General features: G+C 41.3%; 1 protein-coding gene and 1 long non-coding RNA gene across 2 annotated transcripts; both read right to left on the bottom strand.

The window, feature by feature from the left end:
* Positions 1-7,238: 7,238 nt before the first annotated feature.
* LOC138972266 (uncharacterized) lies at positions 7,239-9,701 on the bottom strand. The gene is made up of 4 exons (XR_011457518.1): positions 9,631-9,701; positions 8,384-8,471; positions 7,670-7,759; positions 7,239-7,358 (listed from the first exon to the last, which is right to left on the bottom strand). It is a non-coding gene; the product is annotated as an uncharacterized lncRNA (long non-coding RNA).
* A 569-nt stretch (positions 9,702-10,270) lies between these two features.
* LOC138974606 (uncharacterized) lies at positions 10,271-21,058 on the bottom strand. The gene is made up of 4 exons (XM_070347326.1): positions 21,046-21,058; positions 13,542-13,691; positions 12,274-12,483; positions 10,271-10,383 (listed from the first exon to the last, which is right to left on the bottom strand). Exons 1-4 carry the CDS (start codon positions 21,056-21,058, stop codon positions 10,271-10,273), a joined length of 486 nt encoding a protein of 161 aa, XP_070203427.1.
* Positions 21,059-22,943: the final 1,885 nt, after the last annotated feature.

The raw sequence follows: 22,943 nt of genomic DNA, 5'->3' as shown, positions 1-22,943 counted from the left end.
CTCAGTGGGGTCAGCCTGCACATGCTGCAAACTGGACATGCCTGCAATTCTTGAGTAACCAATCTGTTGTTGCGGAGACAACGGAACCATGCTCAAGTCAGGTCCAACTGAAATAAAAGCATATTGTTAGCTGATAAATGATTTGGTCAAGCAAAACCATGCGGTATTTTTTTAATAAAATATTTAAATTTAGGCAAGCGATTCACAGAGCGCAGCGCGCTGTGCAGCGCGTCAATTCACAGAGCGCGGCACGTTGTGCAGCGCAGCGATTCCCAGAGCGCGGCTATTGCTCTCACCAGCGCAGATTGTTGATGCGCTTTATTTTTGTACATGTATGCATGATTATCATCAACATTTTACAGTCTTTCTTTGGACACGCAAAAGCAACTTCAGGGCTGCAAGACTACAAAATTGCACTTTATGCAGACTGAATATATATATATACGCGTTCAAATCAACTGGAAAAAAAAACCACGCTGAAAAAATGATCTGCGCATGCGCGAATTCCAAAATGGCTGCTGAAGTGTTAATTGGTGTGACACCGATTAACAGTTCCGCGGCACTGTACTCGGATAATTGTTTAAAAACGTCATCCCAGTTTAAAAACTCAGCTCCTTTCCATATATAGTAGAAGCCATTGCAATGACATGTAGTGATATGAGTATGAGTATGACTGCCAAGTATTCAAGGCCGGTGTCACAAACTGAAAACTCTGCCTGAACAATCCTTCTCATTGCGGTCAATGCGCATGCGCTAACATGGGGAGATTAATCAGGTCGTGAACAACCTAACCCTTAGCCTTACCCTAACCCTTGGTTCGATCGGTCAAAGGGTCGCATTTTTGTAAGTCCAAGATTGGCGCATGCGCATTGACCGCAATGAGAAGGATTGTTCAGCAGAGGTAGGCACGTTTTTACATCGACGCGGCGATATAACTGGTGAATTCAGTTGAAAGAGTGAGAGAGAGAGAATGGCTCAGCTCTGTTTTTCGTTTTATTGACAGTTTTATTTCTCAAATAGATCAGATAGATGTAGCTGTTGTAAACTTTGCGATTGTGAAGGAAATGTATCGGCAGAATACATCGCGCGTCGTGAATCGCAGCATTCCTCGTAGCGCAGCGCGTTGTAAATCGCAACGCTGCACAACGCGACGCGCGCTGTGAATCCACTTCGTTAAATTTATGTATACCTCGCTGATGCAAAAATAATGTACTTATTAACTATTAGCATTTAGCTGGTCATTCAAACCATAGCTTGTTTAAAGCTAGTAGTAGCAGTAGTATTTAGTACTAGTAGTAATGATTTAGTAAAATACTACTATAGTAGAACTCGAACTCCTATTGCTAGTAAATTACTAATTAGTGCACACAAGAACAACCATGGCAGTTGGCAATGGCACTGGCAGAATACGATCAAATATCATTATTAGTCTCACCATGGGTTGACGTCCCATCAAAATGAATCACTGAATGAATTAGGGACTGAATCAAACTTCAGAGACATCATTACAATTTTTCACAAAGTCTGATTTTCAGCAAACAGCCATGTTTACCTGTACAAATGTATCAGTGCTATCACTATCACTATGACTATGAGTATGACAGTGTGGTAACTGGTAAGCTTAGTATTTGGTTCGAGCACAGGCGAAAGGTATCGTCCACTGGACCACCAGACTACTTGTACTTTTATACTCATAGAAAGTTGTGGTCCAGTGAAGGATACCTTCCGCCTGTGGTTCGAGACAGAGACAAAGTTGAAACTTAATTCGAGAAGCCAAACGGCTGACGAATACTTACGTATTTTGAGCAAAACCCACACACGTCGACCACAAGTTGATGTCTGCTGGAGTACGTAGTCATAAAAACGTCCATAAAGCTTGGTTTTGAAACGTTTCTTAGCACGAGTTAGATTTATCCGCCATTTTTGATAACATTTTACTGCACATGTGCGCATGCGCGGTCTGCGCGACTTTACCAAACTATCGCCGGCACAGGCCACTGGCACTGATCTAAAAAGAGAGACTGACAAGTACAGGCACCTTATGGTGACTAATAACCCGACAGGCACAACCATGCTGTTGTTGTACGTTGTTGTGTTTTGTAGTTGTTTCAAGTTCAGATGATGAGGCCGTGTGCCAAAAGCAACTAATTAAAAGTGTGTGTGTGTGTGTAAAGCCGAGCGGTGGTAGCTTCACGTAGCTCAGTCCTAATATGGACCGGCTCCTCAATATGGACCATGTACCACCTCCTGTTCTGAAAAACTAACGGCGCTTGAGCGCTCAAAAAAGTTTTGTTCGCTGTATTGCAGAAACACAAATCTCAAAACCGTTAGGCTTTTTCTCTTTTTTTCACTCAGTTTGGCAGCGTTCACTCTAAATTTGCCGCCTAAAACGGACTCGTTTCTGTCCACAGCCAAAGCTTTTATCACACAAAACTGGCTATGTATGACAGCTAAGACCGCATGTGTTACATTTTATCAGTGTTGACCCCGAGTTTTTACCGTGCAAACAAAAAAATATTAGCAAGATCTCAAAGTATGTGCGAGTCCCCTAATATGGACCACCTTCAACAAATCGAGAAAAAAAAGCTAAAAGCTATTTTCAATAATTCATTAAGAAGCTTGCTGGAAATAACCTATAACTAGCCCTGGAGATTTAAAAAAACAATATAACAAAAAGTCTCCTTTTTGGTGGAAGTTGATAATTTCACTTATTTTCACTCTGTTTTTGATAAGCTTCTTTAGTTTCCTGGTGTGCTTCAAATAATGCTCTCATCAACCCGAAACAGATCAATCTAAAGCATATTTGAATTAGTCTGACTTGTACCCTAAGTTGTATCATGTTATTTTGAAGTATAGGGGGCTTTTTACGGTGATCGTGAAGGCCGCTTCACTGGTCCACATTAGGCGCCCAGGCTCCTAGTATGGACCATTTGTGATTTTGTCTGCATTTAATTTTTGTTGAATGTTTATCAAAGCTATTTCACTCTAATTAGGCCTAACGGTTAACCTAAGAGAAAAGGACTACCAAACACAAAATGAAACTTCTTTGCAAGAAAACAAGCTATAGTTATCAGCATGAAACAAAAAGTGGTCCATATTAGGAGCCCTTCCTAACTGTCTGTGTCTGCGTCGAAGATGTTAACTGTGAATGTGTTTTTAAAAGACATTTGACAGGACGGCATTCAAACCACACGCACCAGACACGAACCGACGAACAAAATACTTCTGACAACAAAATGTAAAATCAATTAACAAGAGTGTAGTAAGATTCCAAATTGTATTCAGACCAAAACAACAATCATAAAAATATACATGGGTTCTTTCATATGTGTGTGTGTGTGTGTTGATGATGATAACTAGTTTTAACGTCCTCTTAGAACTGCAACTTGCTTTAGGACAGGTAGAGTTAATATGCTTTATGTGGGGACAAGACACTGAACAAACATGCAACCAGAGAACACATATATGATCGTGTTATAATTATATCTGGAAGTCTGTTGCGATATTTCAAAATGGGGATGGAAGTGAAGATTGTGTACGCGGAATATGGTTGGACTGGAGCGGTTTTGTAGGCTTATTTTTTTTAATTTTTGTTATGTGGGATATTGTTATATTTTTGGCTGAATAGGTAAGTAAATAGATAACTGCAAAAATAATACAATGAAGAAGAAAAAGCTCGGTGTGAGGAACGGAGATCAGGGTTTTTTAAAACAGATATCCTATTTCAGCCTTCTACTATTGAGAGACACAGCTAGGGTGTATGCTAGCTTCCATTGAAGCGTGCAATGTTTATCTAAAAAAAACTCATGGGGTTTCAGGTTATGTTCGTTGACAAGGGTGTGTAGGTTGCAGAAATCTTGCTGGAGTGATTGGCAGCGGTCAAAGAGGTGTAACAAAGATATAAACTGTCCACATTCACAGAGACGGGGAAAGCACTTGTGAGCGCATCCATGGCCATCCGTGCGAATTCTGAGAAGTATTTTAAGGAGGGAGGTGGGGAGTGTAGGCCTGTTTTGTTTGTCGGGGCAGAATAAGCCAACCATGGGCATTGCCTTCTATTTTCAATTCTGTTTCCCAGTGACGCCAGGCAACTTTGGCCATTTTGTGTTTTGCTCCCGTCTTTGTTAATTTTATGTCATGAAATGCTGCTTGATCTGTAACAGCCTCTTTTGCTTCTCGATCTGTCAGCCATATCCTTGCCTCTGATCCATGTGTGTGAGGGGAAGTACGTAGCCTAAGGGTCAGTTCTGTTCAAGAGGCAATGATCTGGTGACAGAGGAACAATATTTCCGTCTGAAGCTCTTCCCGGTTTCTGGAACCATTTTGAAGAGAAGTTATGCTGGTTTTGAGTCGGAGAGAATCACGACTCTTGTTGGAGGTCGAGGGGGGTCATTGATATAGTGGCATGCTCTTAAGATAACGTAGCCAGCATTTCTGCAGTGAAAATGGACACATCCTTGTTGAGTTTAATTCTTTTTAACTTATTTTGAGGTCAGGAATGACAAAAGCACAGTCAGCTTGGTCATGTTTTTGGGAGCCGTCAGTAAATATTTGTAGGTGATCTTTGTTATTGTTTGAGATTATTTCTTTTACTATTGATGAGACAAGTACAGGGTTATCTTTTTTTGTTACACCCAGATCATGATCAGGGATGATAATGGGGGATTCCATGAACCAAAATGGGAAGGGGTGAATGGGAATGTGGGCCATCCTACCTGGGTTTACCCCCACTTTCTTGAAATATCGGTTGAACATATAGTCTGCTAGTGGGATCGTTGCTTCGTGTATTTTGGGTGTTTTTCTTTTTAGGTTTTGGTAAGAGGCCGAGGTTATTGTGTCGAACTCAGCAGTGAGCTCTTCGTTCACAGCATTGTCAAAAGTACTTGCTCTTGATACGTACTGGGCCGACTTTAGTCTTCTTTTCTTCATCGAGGGGCAGCCAGCCAGCCTCTTGATACACTAGTTTGTTTATGGAGTCTTTTGGGAGATCAAAGATGAGTTAGAGTGCAGCCATTTCGGCTCTTAGGCACAATAATAGCAAACTAAAGAAGGGGAAGGGAAACGAAAGGGAGGGTAAAAACCACGCACTTCTTTACTCAAACTTCATAAAACCGACTGTAAAACTAACACCGGCTATTCTCCTTTCTCAATCATTATCAAAATCGATCCTAAAACAAAACAAGTCGCGTAAGGCGAAAATACAACATTTAGTCAAGCTGTCGAACTCACAGAATGAAACTGAACGCAATGCAATTTTTCAGCAAGACCGTATACTCGTAGCATCGTCAGTCCACCGCTCGTGGCAAAGGCAGTGGAATTGACAAGAAGAGCGGGGTAGTAGTTGCGCTGAGAAGGACGGCACGCTTTTCTGTACCTCTCTTCGTTTTAACTTTCTGAGCGTGTTTTTAATCCAAACATATCATATCTATATTTTTTTGGAATCAGGAACCGACAAGGAATAAGATGAAAGTGTTTTTAAATTGATTTCGAAAATTTAATTTTGATAAAAAAAAATTTTTTTTTATTTATATGTTTTTGGAATCAGAAAATGATGTCAGATGAAGAATAAGATGAACGTACATTTGGATCGTTTTTTACATTTTTTTCTACAATTTTTAGATTTTTAATGACCAAAGTCATTAATTAATTTTTAAGCCACCAAGCTGAAATGCAATACCGAGGTCCGGCCTTTGTCGAAGATTGCTTGACTAAAATTTCAATTAATTTGATTGAAAAATGAGGGTGTGACAGTGCCGCCTCAACTTTTACAAAAAGCCGGATATGACGTCATCAAAGGTATTTATCGAAAAAAATAAAAAAATGTCCGGGGATATCATACCCAGGAACTCTCATGTAAAATTTCATAAAGATCGGTTCAGTAGTTTGGTCTGAATCGCTCTACACACACACATGCACACGCACACACACACACACACACACACACACACCACGACACTCGTCTCGATTCCCCCTCTATGTTAAAACATTTAGTCAAACCTTGACTAAATGTAAAGAGACAGTATGTATTGCATCTAAGCTAAGTAAAACATTATCAGAAAAGGTAGAGCAAGAGAAATCCCAAAACTCAAATTCGAGTCACTGCAGTTCGTACTGTACAAGTTGAGAAAGTTGCAAGTCCAGTCAGTAGCCACCATCTCGGACGGTTGTTTCGGGGAGGGGGGGGGGGGGGGGGGGGGGGAGTAGAACAAATGCCTATCTGTGGTCCTTCGCCGCTTCGAATTCCTTACAGGTCCCACACACATGGGAAAACGATTAACTCGGCCAGTACCCCAGCAAAAGTGCAAAGGAATATAGAAGAAAACTAAAATCTGACCGCGCTAAATAGTCAGGTTAGAATGACCTACTTTCTCTGCTCAACGCACGGGCAATGCAGTCTCTCGTGTACACTGTACTGTGACAAGGCTCATAATTATAGAGAAAATAAGAGATACCCCCAAAAATGTTTGTGCACTGCACTTTTTTTCACATTTATAAACTGATGATCAGTGTGTGTATGTGTGTGTTCAGTTGTGTGTGCGTGTGTGTGTCAGTTCAAGGGGGGTGTGTGTGTGTCACTGTGTGCCCGTGTGTGTGTGTGTGACGGTCAGTCAGTGTGTGCCCGTGTGTGTGTGTGTGTGTGTGTGTGACGGTCAGTCAGTGTCAGTCACAGTGTGTGTGTGTGTGTGTGTGTGTGCATGTGTGTGCATGTGTGTGTGCCGTGTGCAGTGACAGTGTGAATGTGTGTGACGGTGTGTGTGTGTGTATGATGTATGTGCAGTGTGTGTATGTGTGTGTGTGTGACCGTGCTAAGAGAGAAACTAGAGAGAGAGAGAGAGAGGGAGCCGATAATCGTCTGATTCTGCAGGTTCGGCACCAGGCTGATGAAAACGCAGAATAATCCATCAAAACAACACTCTAACATCAAGTTTTAGAAACCAGAAAAACTTATCGAAACTCCATAGGTTTCGTGGTGTTTTGCGCACTGCTGAAACGCGTTTAACACGACGTGAATCGCCGTGCGTTAATGTAGCGAAAACGTCCAAAACGCAGACACCCAAACTCGATGTTTTACTGTGTTTTGCAACCCGCTAAAATCTCAGGGATTTTATTGCGTTACGGCAGTTTTTCTAACTTGATGTGAATCGCACAGGTATAATGCCACAAAATTCAGTTGATTAACTTCATGTTTCATGTTATATGCCACGTTATAGTGCCAAAACGTGACTTTTCGCCAAGTGGAGAGAGAGAGAGAGAGAGAGAGAGAGTGACAGAGTGACAGAGAGAGAGAGATAAACTACTCTGTCTATTTGGAAGCGTTGCCATTGACGTGTTTGCTGTCCAAATCTTGAGTGCTGAGTCTGAAACAACACACACGTGTAAACATATATAGTTTCAGCAACAGGATCTCCAATGTAAAACAGAACAAGATCTATTGAGAAAGTAGATTATATAATCAATAGCGGACTGGACATGTGCAATAAAGATTAACTTCTAAACTTGATAGTTCAGGGGGGAGAGAGAGAGAGAGAGAGAGAGAGAGAGAGAGAGAGAGAGAGAGAGAGAGAGAGAGAGAGAGAGAGAGAGAGAGAGAGAGAGACAGAGACAGAGACAGACAGACAGACAGACAGACAGACAGAGAGAGAGAAAGAGAGAATGAACACAATATTACCCAGACGTATCATTTTCCCCTTCCTGGTTGTCTTCGCAGTCGTTTGCTGGGGTGTAACGTATCTGATTTTGGTCGTCGTTCACAGAGAACCTAGAATGAGAAACCAATATTAACATATGTGACCCTCCACCACGAAATGAGTCGCATGTCACCTCGCGCGGTTCTGCGCTAGGCTTAATATAAGTCCTGGGAGTATCTGGTAACAGTGTGGGGGTCACCTTAGTCACAGGCTTATAACTCAAACAGTGTTCGCTCTTTTCAAAAACGGGTTTCACTACTGGATAGAGTATAAAAAAAAAACTCTTTAGGAAAATGTAAAAATATGAAAATCATGCAAAGGTGACATGCGACTCATTCCGTTGTGGAGGGTCACATATTTTCGATTATGACTGGCCATCATTCTGCATCAAGAAGTGTCGCTCGTGATGACTTTGTTTTGTACAAGCTAGTTATATGTGTTAGCATTTTTTTTTTAATCAATTGTTTTGGTAAAGTTTGTATTTGTTTTTATTTTGTTTATTTCTTTGCAAACATGAACACATATGTATAACACATTGCTTCCATTTTATTTTTCTTCTTAAACAAAGGTATTGAATCTCTCTCTCAAGTGTTGTAGCTGCTCGCGATATGTATGCTGACATTTGCAGGAACATGTAAGTCATTACCAATTGGTGTATTAACCTATCGCTAAACCTGCAAGTTTACCGTACTCACGTTTTCCGGCGTCGATACAGGATGAAGCAGATGACCGCCACCAGAACAACTACTGCTGCAACTGATACTCCAACAACGACCCCCAAACCTGGTGAACATGTAACAGATGCAGTTTGATAATGTTTAATGTACAGACATCGTAGTAGCAATTTAATGTTTGAAATATTTTTCTTGTTGGAAAAAAAACCCACCTCCCAGGAAGAATCATTAAGTTTCAGCACAAACCTATCATCTTAAAAGCTGTTAACACTCCTCATTGTCAATGTCGACACCCGTCTGCAACCGGTTGCTTCCCTTTATATAATAAACGGAACATCGCTTCAAATAAACTATTACATGCTGCAAAGTGGGAATTCTGGATATGAACATTGTTTTGGTGAATAGACGTCAGTGCTCTTCGGTGATTGGTAAATGCGTTTCGGTGTAAGTGGTGCCAACGTTAGGTCGGTCGCACTTTCTAATATGCGTCAAATAGGTGCATTCACCAAGTTAAGGCAACTCAAACAGTGATATGGATACAGCGCAGAGTACACAAACTACGAAAGAGGCGGCACGAAAAACGACGAGTTGATAACGGAACCCCATGCCGGAGAACCCAGGCTCAGCCCCGTTAGCGTAGTTGGTCGAGCGCCTGTCCACAAGTCCGGTACGTCACGTTCAAATCTCACAGGAAGCAAATATTTTGAACATTTGTTTAAAAATCTGTCAGCTTTTCTTTTGTTTTTCTTAACTCGTATTTCTTTTATTTCCTTCCGTCTTTTCATTCCAAAGCTTTTGAGTGGTGTATGGAAGATCGAATTGAGCAAAGGGTTACATACAGCGTGCACAGTTTCCCATTACTCCAGATAGATTATTCAAGACACCATGTTGAAAAGCGTTTTTTGATCAATTACACCTTACCAAATACAAGAGGACATTCACTGTGCTGTAATGATTGCATAACCGCAGTAATAGTGTCAGAAATGCTTCGTACATCTGCTAATTAATTAAACTTGAGTCTTGAGTCTTGAGACGCTACTGCTGAAATATTCCCCGAGTGTGGTGTTGTAATTTCAACCACCAACCGAACTGTATAGCTCTTAAGGTGAATTGGGACAAGAGCATCTTGCATATCATTATAATAGTTAAACACGTGCACATTAGCAATATATCTGTTCAAATATAGCTTACAGGTTTTTGTCACAACCGCATGATGCAAGCTGGAGGAAAACAAATGTCCAGATTAAATTGACAGAATTTAATCTTACCTATGCCTTTCGATTCAGACCCTTCCGGCTGATCTGCAAAAAAAGGGTAAACCGTTACAGTAAATGGTCAGTTTGAGAATCGATATAACACACACACACACACACACACACACACACACACACACACACACACACACACACACACACACACACACACACACAATGCGCGTACAATGTATTGTACGTATATTCTCCCTAATCCTTTGTGGCAATGGCCTGTGTTTTTAAACAATCCAATCCAATCCACCTTTTTCTTGGTGTCTGTCTGTGTGTCTGTCTGTTTTTGTGTGTGTCTGTGTGTCTGTCTGTATGTCTATCTGACTGTGCGTCTGTGTGTCTGTCTCTGTCTGTGTGTCTGTCTAATTGTATGTCTGTCTGTGATTGTCTGTCAGCCTGTCTGCCTGCCTGCCTGCCTACCTGCCTGCCTGCCTGTCTGTCTGTCTGTCTGTTCGTCTGTCTGTCTGTCTCTGTCTGTGTCTCTCTGTGTCTGTGTCTGTGTGTGTCTCTCTATCTTGCTCTGGCTGTCTGTCTCTGTCTGTCTCTCTCTCTCTCTCTCTCTCTCTCTCTCTCTCTCTCTCTCTCTCTCTCTCTCTCTCTCTCTCTCTCTCTCTCTCTCTCTCTCTCTCTCTCTCTCTCTTCTTCACTCACCCTTCCGCAATGTCCCAGCTGTTGTGTTAGTGTCAATACTTCCATCGAATGTAGCGGCTGTGGTTGTGTCACTGCTTTTATCGATTTGTGCATCTTCCCTTGAGCCTGAAAATAAATGATCCAAAAACTAAATTCTTTTGATATATGAATGCAAGTCACACAAAAAGTAAAGGTTTGCTTAAACTCGAAGCTGCATACTTTTACTACCTCATTTGAATACACTGTGCACAATAATTATGTTAATAGATTGTGAACATGTCAACCCCCCCCCCTCCTCCCCTACCCCCCCCCACACACACACACCAGTATCATTCTCCATCTCTAATTTCCGCATTTGGTCAGTTACTTAGATATGACGTTTCTGTATTGCCATATATTGTTTTTGCCTTTAGTTTTGGTCACGAGATTTTCTTATGTAAATTATTTAAAAACATGAGAGAATACACCCAAATGAGCCCAGTTCGATGTTTGACAATTGTTTCTAATTGCAGAAAATAAGAACGAAGTAATACAGGCAGTACTCGGCTTTTCCTTGCCAAGGGGCTGTGTCACTCAAAGGAGGCGTCGTTGCCGGATGTGCATTCACTTAGTTTGGGAGTGTGTAGGTATAACCAACTGATTTGTCCAATTCTTCATACAATGATTTCGTTTAGTCTGCCATATACAACAATGTTTTTAAAGCAGCATTTCATTCAAATAAAAAGAAAGTATGGCCGTTGTATATTTTTTTGTAATTTTGTTTTCGAAATATAGGTAGCGCACCACGAAAACAGTGTTTAAAAAAAAAAAATCACACTATACTCGCATTTATTTACAGAAAGTTAACGAAAAAATGTACATACAGATAATTAATCAATCGATCAATGAGTCTTATATCGCGCATATTCCGTGGGTACAGTTCTAGGCGCTCTGCAGTGATGCCGTGTGAGATGAAATTTTATACGGCCAGTAGATTGCAGCCATTTCGGCGCATATTTACCTTTCACGGCCTATTATTCCAAGTCACACGGGTATAGGTAGACAATTATTAACTGTGCCTACGCAATTTTGCCAGGAAAGACCTTTTTGTCAATCGTGGGATCTTTAACGTGCACACCCAATGTAGTGTACACGGGGGGAGGTTCGGACACCGAAGAGAGTCTGCACACAAAGTTGACTCTGTGAAATAAATTTCCGCCGAACCTGGGATCGAACTCACGCTGACAGCGGCCAACTGAATACAAATCCAGCGCGCTACCGACTGAGCTATATCCCCGCCCATTAATCAGGAAAAATGTTTTGTGTACCAAACTACTTGGCAAATGTCCAGTTTACTCGGATTACAACGCTGTAATTTGCTGGAGTCTCTGAAACAAACTATAGTTTTTTTAAACAGAAAATAGTAGGTTTTTTTTAAACAGTTTAGTACAAAACTGTGCCTTTCTAGTTGGGGTCACGCAATACTACAGATGAAATAACCCTTTTTTCCGGTATGGAATTAGCCATGTTTACCATCACAGTGGCTTAGTCGTTGCCTAACATATTCTTTTGATATTTGTTCATACTTTTTTCAACCTCAGGATTTGTAATAAAGCAGTTGATTAAAAAAGAGAGAATATCTAAGATTGCTAAAAAAAAAATAGCCCGGTCCACGTGTATCAACTGCTTGCAACTGCACTGTGAAGCCCTTCGCAGCCTCTGGCACTAATTTGAGTATTTAGGACGAAAAGACTTACAATATAAATACTAATAAATCACTGCACTCTATTTTTTAGGTCTTAATGATAGTGATTAATTTTTGCAGTCAAAATGTTCATTGAAAAAAGGTCCGGAATTCTTCAAAATCGAGGTGCAGTTCGAGGCCGACGTCTGTTCTTTAATCGTCCCCCCAGTCCCCCAACCCCGTTACAAAAAAGTAAAAGCAAAAGTATCGCGGATTAGATAAACTTGAAGAAGAATTTCGTATCGTCAAATAAGATGAAATCGAAATTGAAAATATGAACAATATTCACTCACCATTGGCAGAGTGTGTCGTGAAGTTGCAGAATTGAAAGCTAAAATTGTTTTCAACCACTTCGCAGTAGTAGGTCCCCTCATCACTGCTTTGAGCACTGGGCAAGTCAAGGGTGAGAGAGTGAGATATGTTTCCACTGAAGACAAAAGGTGATGACGGTGTACACTTGTAGTTATCACTCGCCTTTGGCCAGTAGCAGTCCATCACATGCTCTGTTGAGTAGAGAATAATATTATGTGTGTCACTGAATAAAACAAAACAAGACCCCAAAACATTAGAAACAAAGAAGAACAGACATAAGCAATCAAAAAATCCTGCGAAAGTAGCTTGAAACCACACACACACACACAAATACACATGCACACACACATACACACATGCACACACACATACACACACACACACACACAAACACACACACACACACACACACACACACACACACACATCCTCTAGAAAATGACCAAGATACAATCTGTGCCCTGCAACTATTAGGTATATCCAATACAGGGTGCGTGGAGGAGGAGACACATGGAAGTACCGGGGGTTTGGATGGACTAATGGAGGCGAGAGGGAGGTGTGCGTATGCGTGTGTAGGGGGGGGGGGTGTATAGGAGGAGGGACGAAAGCAGGTTGGAGGTTGAGGGCACACAGATGAACATAATTACTATGTAACTTTTACCCCCTTTATACTTTCCTACAAATGTTAGCAATATACGGTGTCGGATTTGTAGGGGTTGTGAATAGCCTTGCCATCAGCAAGACAAATAACCCACACATGCTCCTTGTCCACGTTACTCAGACACACCCCTAGCTAGTGTTTGGCCCGTACATTGTTTGTCACACTAGAAGCAAAGGTATACACTTTTTTAATAACCCAACATAGTTATTTTTTCGGAATTCGTCTTTTGCTGTACACGCTAGAATCAGCAAAATATATATACCGACCTGGTTCCGAAGAATTACCAACGTAGCGCTGGATGTAGATACCGACCTGGTTCTGAAGAATTACCAACGTACCGCTGAATGTATATACCGACCTGGTTCTGAAGAATTACCAACGTAGCGCTGAATGTATATACCGACCTGGTTCTGAAGAATTACCAACGTAGCGCTGAATGTATATACCGACCTGGTTCTGAAGAATTACCAACGTAGCGCTGAATGTATATACCGACCTGGTTCTGAAGAATTACCAACGTAGCGCTGAATGTATATACCGACCTGGTTCTGAAGAATTACCAACGTAGCGCTGAATGTATATACCGACCTGGTTCCGAAGAATTACCAACGTAGCGCTGGATGTAGATACCGTGACGTGATTTTGTCAAGTCCTCTCCAAAGTCACATTTTAGACTTGCTTTATCTCCTTGCTTTACAGACTGCATTGTGCACGTCGTTTCCTTCCCGTTGGTCAGCACTGTAATGGAAAGATCACATGCGTATTTTGTATGTTGATTGGGTCGAGTTTGAACACTTAGGTCCATACTGAGCAATCCCCAGCGTACGAAACTAAACGTACTCCCTACATAACAGGCAACCATGCTTTCCGATTGTGTATGTGATTCTTTGATTTGAAAACAAAACAAACTAATAACAATATTGCATTCAGGGGAAAAACCGTAAAAGCCACATCTTATTTTTTTCTCAGAATCAATGAACACACGATGGATCAAAGTTTTTGGTCATTAAGCTAAGAGGTAATTGCAGAAAAACATCGGCGAGTGCGTTTAAAGCAGTAGTCGACCCCTGTAAACAGAACGTGAAATCCAAATAGGTCTTTTGCCCAACTGACATGTCTCTCGCATATATATACTCATATGTTTACTTTGGTTAAAGGGATTCATAACCTTGGATGTTTCAAAGTTCGAGAAGTTTCTTTTCGCTTTAACCTGTTTGATTTTATGTCTGTTTGGGTTTCATGCTTAGCATTTAGTTTCAAAAGTTGGTGACTAGCTGTAGTTTGTTCTCCAATTGACCAGCAACGTAACTGCTTTTTGTCAATTCCATAGTATTCTGCTATCCCTCTTCTTTAGGTGTGATAATTGCATTGTTGATTTGTTTACATAATCATAATATCACCAGTGATGGTTTTGTGTAAACAGTCTGATACCCAAAATCAAGTTTAAGCCGTTAGCTTGGAAATAAGCACATGAACCTTCAACACTGCCTGCACTTACAGACACAACAAATACTTCTAATAAAAGCGTTGGCTTTTGAAGCAACCGACTCCTGATACACATTTCGTACAGATGTGGAATGCTTAACAATGTTATTTAGCTTTCTGCAGTCTTGACTTCGAAGAAGCAATATACGAATCTAAATGAACACTCTTTTATTATTACTTATGTGTTGTGTATGTTTGTCTACTTCAAATAGCAATCGAACGAGGCTCGAGTGGGTGTTTTGTTTCGTCTGCAAATAACCGTTTCATCGTTTAACTTGTTTTGTTTATCTGTTTGAGAACGGTCGCTGCAACAGGTAAATCTTTACAAAATTAATTCGCCAGACAACTCTGGCTCAGCACAAAAGGCAGCCAGGTTGCTGTTGTTTGTGTATGTACCCCAGTTGAAAGATATCATGAACTTATGAATTTCAAGTGTGAGGGTTTGCATCATGATGTACGTACAATACACAGGAATTACACCTCAAAACTTTGGCTCTAATTGTACCTTGTAAACGCATGTGTTAAATCCATAAAATGTGTGTATTATTCCAAAAAGGTTTGCTGCATTAACACCTTGAAACGATATCGCCAACTTGTTCTTCTTTTTACATTTAGTCAAGTTTTGACTAAATGTTTTAACATAGAGGGGGAATCGAGACGAGGGTCATGGTGTGTGTGTGTGTGTGTGTCTGTGTGTGTGTGTGCGTGTGCGTGTGTGCGTGTGTGTGTGTAGAGCGATTCAGACTAAACTACTGGACCGATCTTTATGAAATTTGACATGAGAGTTCCTGGGTACGATATCCCCGGACATTTTTTTCATTTTTTCGATAGATGTCTTTGATGACGTCATATCCGGCTTTTTGTAAAAGTTGAGGCGGCACTGTCACACCCTCATTTTTCAATCAAATTGATTGAAATTTTGGCCAAGCAATCTTCGACGAAGGCCGGACTTCGGTATTGCATTTTAGCTTGGTGGCTTAAAAATTAATTAATGATTATGGTCATTAAAAATCTAAAATATTGTAAAAAAAATATGTTTTTTATAAAACGATCCAAATTTACGTTTATCTTATTCTTCATTATTTTCTGATTCCAAAAACATATAAATATGTTATATTTGGATTAAAAACAAGCTCTGAAAATTAAAAGTATAAAAATTATGATCAAAATTAATTTTCGAAATCAATTTAAAAACACTGTCATCTTATTCCTTGTCGGTTCCTGATTCCAAAAAACATATAGATATGATATGTTTGGATTAAAAACACGCTCAGAAAGTTAAAACGAAAAGAGGTACAGTAAACCGTGCTATATGAAGCACAGCGCAACCGCTACCGCGCCAAACAGGCTCGTCACTTTCACTGCCTTTTGCACTAGCGGCGGACTGCGTTCAATTTCATTCTGTGAGTTCCACAGCTTGACTAAATGTAATAATTTCACCTTACGCGACTTGTTTACATTTAGTCAAACGTTTAACATCAACGGGGAATCGAGGTGAGGGTCGTGGTGTGTGTGTGTGTGTGTGTGTGTGTGTGTGTGTGTGTGTGTGTGTGTGTGTGTGTGTGTGTGTGTGTGTGTGTGTGTGTGTGTGTGTGTGTGTAGAGCGATTCAGAGAAAACTACCGGACCGATCTTCACGATAGCTTACATGAGCGTTTGTGGGTATGATATCCCCATACGGTTTGGTTTTGTTTTCGATAAATTTCTTTGATGACGTCATATCCGGCTTTTCGTGAAAGTTGTCACACCCTCATTTTTCAATCATATTAATTGACATTTTGGTCAAGCAATGTTCGACGACGTCCGGACTATGGGATTGAATGTCAGCTCGGCAGCATACAAATTAGCTGATTAGTTCGCTTAGTAAAGTTGTCATTAAAATCGAATTTTCACTAACAGATTTAAAACTGATTGCATCGTATTCCTCAATTTCTCAAATATACATATGTCATGTTTACACTAAAAATGTGCTTAGAATTACAGAAAATAGGTTAAATAAGAACTGCGCACGCAAGCTACGGGCGGAGACGAGCGTGACCCGTCTCGGTCTTTGGGGTTTGTTAGTCGAGACGATCTGAATATAATCTCGGCGATGACTTTTGATGCTGACAGCTTGACTAAATGTTTTTATATCGCTTCACGCGACTTGTTTGTTCTTTCAGATTTAAGAAAAAAATGTTTCAACCAGCGCCATTTGATTTGTTGGCGGTTGGTTTAAACAAATCTTTATTCAATGTTTATCATGAAAAAAACAATACATGGTTTTTAAGATAACTAACTCAAGCATATAATGCTTATTTAAAGTAATCCTGGTATGTAGCCTACATAACAAAGGTTTACATGATGGCGGACTGAATACATTTACTCATTTCAAGCAACGATAAAAACAGAAAAACCTGATACAAAAACAATCAGAAAAGGGAGGGGGTAGTAGTACAGAAGGTGAGGGAACAAAACAAACAAGAGGCGAAGCCTTCAAGGCTCACGTAAGAAATAGACAAACAGTAACACAAACTCAATCACTCCGTCACACATACACACCCACACACACAGTAAGCTTAGGTGACACTGTGCAAGAAAGAGAGACACTAGATCTAGATCTGTCTGTCTGCATGTAGCCTACTTACAGGGACACGACTGCCAAATAGTCTCGGCCCGCTCAAAATAACAATGACCGAGACCACACACACCACGCGAGAGAGAATGCCGTCATGATGCATTAATTGACGTCAAACACTTTTGACCGTGACGTAATCTTATGCGAGCTTTATCCATAGTCTTGGATAACCACTCACACATAGACTCGGAAATGTTAAAGTTTCTACCACAGACATACACACGCACAAACACACACACACACACACACATACGCACGCACGCACAGACAGACAAAAGTTAGCATCGCATAGGCTACACTTCGTGAGCCAAAAACAAGTTGCGTAAGGCGAAAATACAACATTTAGTCAAGCTCAGTCGAACTCACAGAATGAAACTGAACGCACTGCATTTTTTCCGCAAGACCGTACACTCGTAGCATTGTCTGTCCACCGCTCGTGGCAAAGGCAGTGAAATCAACAATCCAGAAAAGCGCGGTAGCGGTTGCGCTGCGGAGAATAGCACGCTTTTCTATATCTCTATTATTTTTAACTCTCTGAACGTGTTTTTAATCGAAACATATCATATCTATATGTTTTTGGAATCAGGAACGGACAAGGAATAAGATGAAATTGTTTTTAAATTGATTTCGGAAATTTAATTTTAATCATAATTTTTATATTTTTAATTTTCAGAGCTTGTTTTTAATCCGAATATAACATATTTATATGTTTTTGGAATTAGAAAATGATGAAAAATACGATAAACGTAATTTTGAATCGTTTTATAAAAAATTATTTTAATTACAATTTTCAGATTTTTAATGACCAAAGTCATTAATTAATTTTTAAGCCTCCACGCTGAAATGCAACACCAAAGTCCGGCCTTTGTCGAAGATTGCTTTACCAAAATTTCAATCAATTTGATTACAAAATGATGGTGTGACAGTGCCGTCTCAACTTTTACAAAATGCCGGATATGACGTCATCAAAGACATTTATCGACAAAATTAAAAAAACATCTGGGGATATCATACCCAGCTGGGAACTCTCATAAACATTTCCATAAAGATCGGTCCAGTAGTTTACTCTGAATCGCTCTACACACACACAGACACACACACACACACACACCACACACACACACACACACATACACACACACACACACACACACACACACACACACACACATACACACACACACACACATACACACACACACATACACCACGACCCTCGTCTCGATTGCCCCTCTATGTTAAAACATTTAGTCAAAACTTGACTAAATGTAACAAAAGGACATGGGGCATGAAGAAGACTTGGAGCGCCAGATAGTTGGGACGAGTGGATCTCGTCACAATAATAATAATTATTAAATGCACAGAAGACACACACGCAAAGTTAATACATTTTGTGATCTGCGAAAATGTCACGCAATTACACAAAGTCAAAGATCGAGGCATAATCAACAAGTCGAAACAAGGACAAAATACACGAGAGAGATTATGAAAAACAATTGGTCAGGCAGCATATGTCTCATGACAGTGTCAAATGAGTATAATTGTTGGCGGTTAGGGGACGCGGGAGATCCAAAAAAGTAAATTTTAAGGGGCTTATTGTCCGTCAGGTCTTAATAGACTTGACCCACAAGTCAGCAGCGAATGTGATAAACGGGTTATCTCCCCTGAAAAGCGAAGCAAGCTTCGAAGATGGCGACGATGGAAAAGAGAAGAATTGTGAGCGAACTGCGAAAGGTGTGTGTGGGTGTGTGTGTGTGATGTGTGTCAGTGTGTGTGTGTATATGCGCGTGCTGTGTGTGATGTGTGTCAGTGTGTGTGTGTGGCTGTGCTTGCGTGAGTTTGTGTGTGTGTGTGTGTGTGTGAGAGAGAGAGAGCGATAGTGAGAGTAGGGTATGGTTGTTGGTGAAAGTTGAGTTGGACGCTGGGGTTGGGCGGGTGTGTGTGTCAGAGAGTGTTGTGTCTGTGTGTGTGGGGGTGGGGGGTGGACTGCGTGTGTGTGTTTATTTGTGTGTGTGAGGGTTGTGTGTGTGTGTGGGGGGGGGGTTGACTGCGTGTGTGGGTTTATTTGTGTGTGAGGGTTGTGTGTGTGTGTGTGTGTGTGTGGGACTGCGTGTGTGTGTTTATTTGTGTGTGGTGTGTGTGTGCCTTTCGCCTTGTATTGAGGAAATTAAACTGCGTTTGCGTATTATGTGTGTGTTTGCAAGCGTGCGTGTATGTTAGGCATATCTCAGTAGGTGTGTGTATGTGCGCGTACGTGCAATGTGTGTGCGTGCGCGCGTGTGTTTATGTATGTACTATGTATGTGTGTGTGTGTGTGTGTGTGTGTGAGAGAGAGAGAGAGAGAGCGATAGTGAGAGTAGGGTATGGTTGTTGGTGAAAGTTGAGTTGGACGCTGGGGTTGGGCGGGTGTGTGTGTCAGAGAGGGTTGTGTGTGTGTGGGGGGGGGGGTGGACTGCGTGTGTGTGTTTATTTGTGTGTGTGAGGGTTGTGTGTGTGTGGGGGGGGGGGTTGACTGCGTGTGTGGGTTTATTTTGTGTGTGAGGGTTGTGTGTGTGTGTGTGTGTGTGTGTGGGACTGCGTGTGTGTGTTTATTTGTGTGTGGTGTGTGTGTGCCTTTCGCCTTGTATTGAGGAAATTAAACTGCGTTTGCGTATTATGTGTGTGTTTGCAAGCGTGCGTGTATGTTAGGCATATCTCAGTAGGTGTGTGTATGTGCGCGTACGTGCAATGTGTGTGCGTGCGCGCGTGTGTTTGTGTATGTGTGTGTGTGTGTGTGTGTGTGTGTGTGTGTGTGTGTGTGTGTGTGTGTGTGTGTGTGTGTGTGTGTGTGTGTGTGAGATAAACAAACTATCAAGAACAAAACAAAACTGAACAAACGAAATGTTTTCCCCCCAACTCTGATTATTGCTTGTTTCGGAGACGACTGTGATTTTGACTTTTTGAGTAAGCCTACACGAACACACAAGCTCAATACAGCCGGCAACAAGTTCGCCGGTCGGGGCAGTGAAATACTATTTCAAATAGATCTATTTCACTAAGAATGGCAATGGATATAGGGCTAGGGCAACATACTTGTTTTTTAAATCGGTGATTGATTAGATCGTCATATTTTTGTGACACTGAGACCAAACCATCAAAAAATTAGCAATAGGCCTTGAATCAAAGTCGTGCGAGATCTGACCTTGCTGCAAATGTACGTGTACGACTTGATTGTGTTGACGTTCAACTGGTAAGCTGGGCGATTGCAGGCTTTTATCCAGCGAAGGCAGCGATCTAGATGGTACAGATGCTTTCCCGGTTTCACAAATGGGATGAATTTCACGCCAACACAGCGTTCAGGATACCTATCATCCGTTTTACATTGTCCCCAAGCACAGCGCTTGTTAGCAGCATTTGTGTGTGTTTGCTTCCTAAAACAAGGGAAGTAACTCCCAGAGTCTCGATATGTGGATATGGTTAATTGCCTATATTGGACGTCACTTGCTACAGTTATGTACCACCCATTGGTTGTTAAAAATAGAATCTTATCATAAATGTACCTAAGCCTATTCATCTCTTTGCTCGGAAATCACCATGTGGAATATCGGTCAGCCGCGTGGCGGCTTTATGTAAAATTCAGTGTAACAGGTGCTTTGTGGTTTGTAGTGCTGTGCAAAGAAAATAATTTTACACAGAGAGATATGCAGACAGACAGACAGACAGACAGAGAAAGAGAAAGAAGAGGAGAGAGAGAGAGAGAGAGAGAGAGAGAGAGAGAGAGAGAGAGAGAGACTGAGAGAGAGAGAGAGGAGAGGAGAGAGAAAAAGAGAGAAAGAGAGAGAGAGAGAGAGAGAGAGAGAGAGAGAGAGAGAGAGAGAGAGAGAGAGAGAGAGAGATTATCCGAGTTATCCGAGAGAGGTACACAATGTCAGATAGCTAGCTTCGATTTACAGAGACGGGTTAGGTATACGGCATATTGAGGTTTTAATTGACAAAGAAACACCAAACTCACCTTCAGCAACCATCATCAATATCACAAGAAAGTGCAGTGTTACCAACATTATAGCAGAGTCTCTGTCAAAATGTATAAGTGAACATAAGTTACTTCACATGAGATATATCAGCACGGCCGGTAACTAGCACACGTTGCCGGAAGCGTAGGACTTTCCAGAAGTCATTCGGAAAAGATGGTTCAGTTTTTGCGGAAGCCTATGCTTTTTACCATCTCAATGCTGCACAATTTAATTTTTGAAAAATTCTGCATGTCCAATGAGTTATACGCATATCCCGTCAGGGTCGCAGACAACCAATGGCTGGTACTGTAGCAAGTGACGTGGGTAATGTGTACGTTACATCGATCGTTCCTTGAGACCGGCTGTGTGTGAGTCGAGACTCGCAACACACTCACATACTCGTTCAGTTTGGTTGGAAGGGATATCGTTATCGTTAAGGGCATCGCCCACCTGCGTCACTTTTGAGGCACTACATCTGCGCGTTGGACTCTCTCTCTCTCTCTCTCTCTCTCTCTCTCTCTCTCTCTCTCTCTCTCTCTCTCTCAGTCAGTCTCTCTCTCTCTCTCTCTCTCTACCCCCCCCCCCTCCCCCCGAGTCTCTCACAAGTTCGAAAGAGCATATGCTGTATGCAATGTCGATATGTTTTGGAGTGTTTGCAAACACTTAAAAGCGTATACAGACCTTGCTTAAGCTTCACTCACACACGCGATTCAATCGTTGAGATTCAATCGCGCGATTCAATCCTGAGCCGATCGCACATCACATCGTAGGCCATTGACCCGTCACACGATGAACTATAGACGAACGATTGACTAAACGATTGACGAACGATAACTCCACGCGAGCGGGGCGGATGTGACGTGTCACAGTGAACACGGCAAACGCGCTTTTGCGAGAGCAGACGCTAATGTTCGAACATCGCTCTACCTTTCTGAAAAATACCTTTCAGCATTACACCTTTGCGAAAAATAAAGTTTCCAGACAGTTGCAATTAATGTTTTCTGACCGCTGTGCACGCCTAAAACGTCTGCTTTATATCTGAGTAAGAAACTGTTCTTCCAATAAGTTTTGAATCGACGAAGAGACGCTGTTCGCCACTGTCCGCCATTTTTTACGTCACGGCTTGAAGGCCTCAACGACTCCCTGCGTCCTGTACGCACTAAAATAGGTACTGGACTGAAGTGCATTGAGAGCGTCCCACGACGCACTTAACCGGCCTGACAAGAGCGGATTGCAGGACCGTTTATTGTGCGTATCGTTGAAACTGTGTTAAGAAAATGTTCTGCCGACCATATATGCACTGACGCAACTTTACGGAGTTAATCTAATCGAAACGACAATTATGTTTGGTGAAGGGCTCAGAGAACTCCCCAAAGTCAGTGTTACATTAAGCGCAGGAAATCGCGCAAGTATTTGGCTAGAAATGTTTCCAACATCCAAATTTCAGACAAATCAGCAAATAGACACTGGAGTTTTAAGTGATCAAAAGTGTGACAGACGGATGGATGGAATCATCATAAAAACCGTGATAACTGGTAATGGACACTGTACAATACAATATTTTACAAAATGTTAGATAACTTGATATAACCATTAACACAATTTCTTACATAGCTATAGAGTGTGGGGAATTGAACCATCAAAGTAAGTACTAAACTTGGTCAAACAATTATTGCAAAAATTTTTGCACGCTAAGAAAAGCATTAAAAATCAATTCATTTTAGTTGAATATTATATGCTCGAAAAGGTCAGCTGTACATATCATTTCTCCGATTGATTGTACTTTGTATAGGCATCCCGTGACAGCCTGTCAAACAAGGTCACCCCTAAAACCGACCTGACAAAAAACATAGCCCCGTAATTTAAAATCTGCAAAAATTCAGAATATGCACAAACC

Source organism: Littorina saxatilis, linkage group LG8 (assembly GCF_037325665.1).
Source record: "Littorina saxatilis isolate snail1 linkage group LG8, US_GU_Lsax_2.0, whole genome shotgun sequence".
Taxonomy (NCBI): domain Eukaryota; kingdom Metazoa; phylum Mollusca; class Gastropoda; order Littorinimorpha; family Littorinidae; genus Littorina; species Littorina saxatilis.
Note: the sequence above shows the minus strand (reverse complement) of the source record. Positions and strands in the feature narration are given on the sequence as shown.

Bases quoted from the DNA above. Each gene is read 5' to 3' on its own strand.
- LOC138974606 (XM_070347326.1), bottom strand. The intron at 12,484-13,541 runs GTCGGTATATAC...TCTACTCAACAG, and splicing joins TGGTAATTCTTCGGAACCAG to AGCATGTGATGGACTGCTAC. The intron at 10,384-12,273 runs GTGAGTGAATAT...ATTTATTTTCAG, and splicing joins CACGACACACTCTGCCAATG to GCTCAAGGGAAGATGCACAA.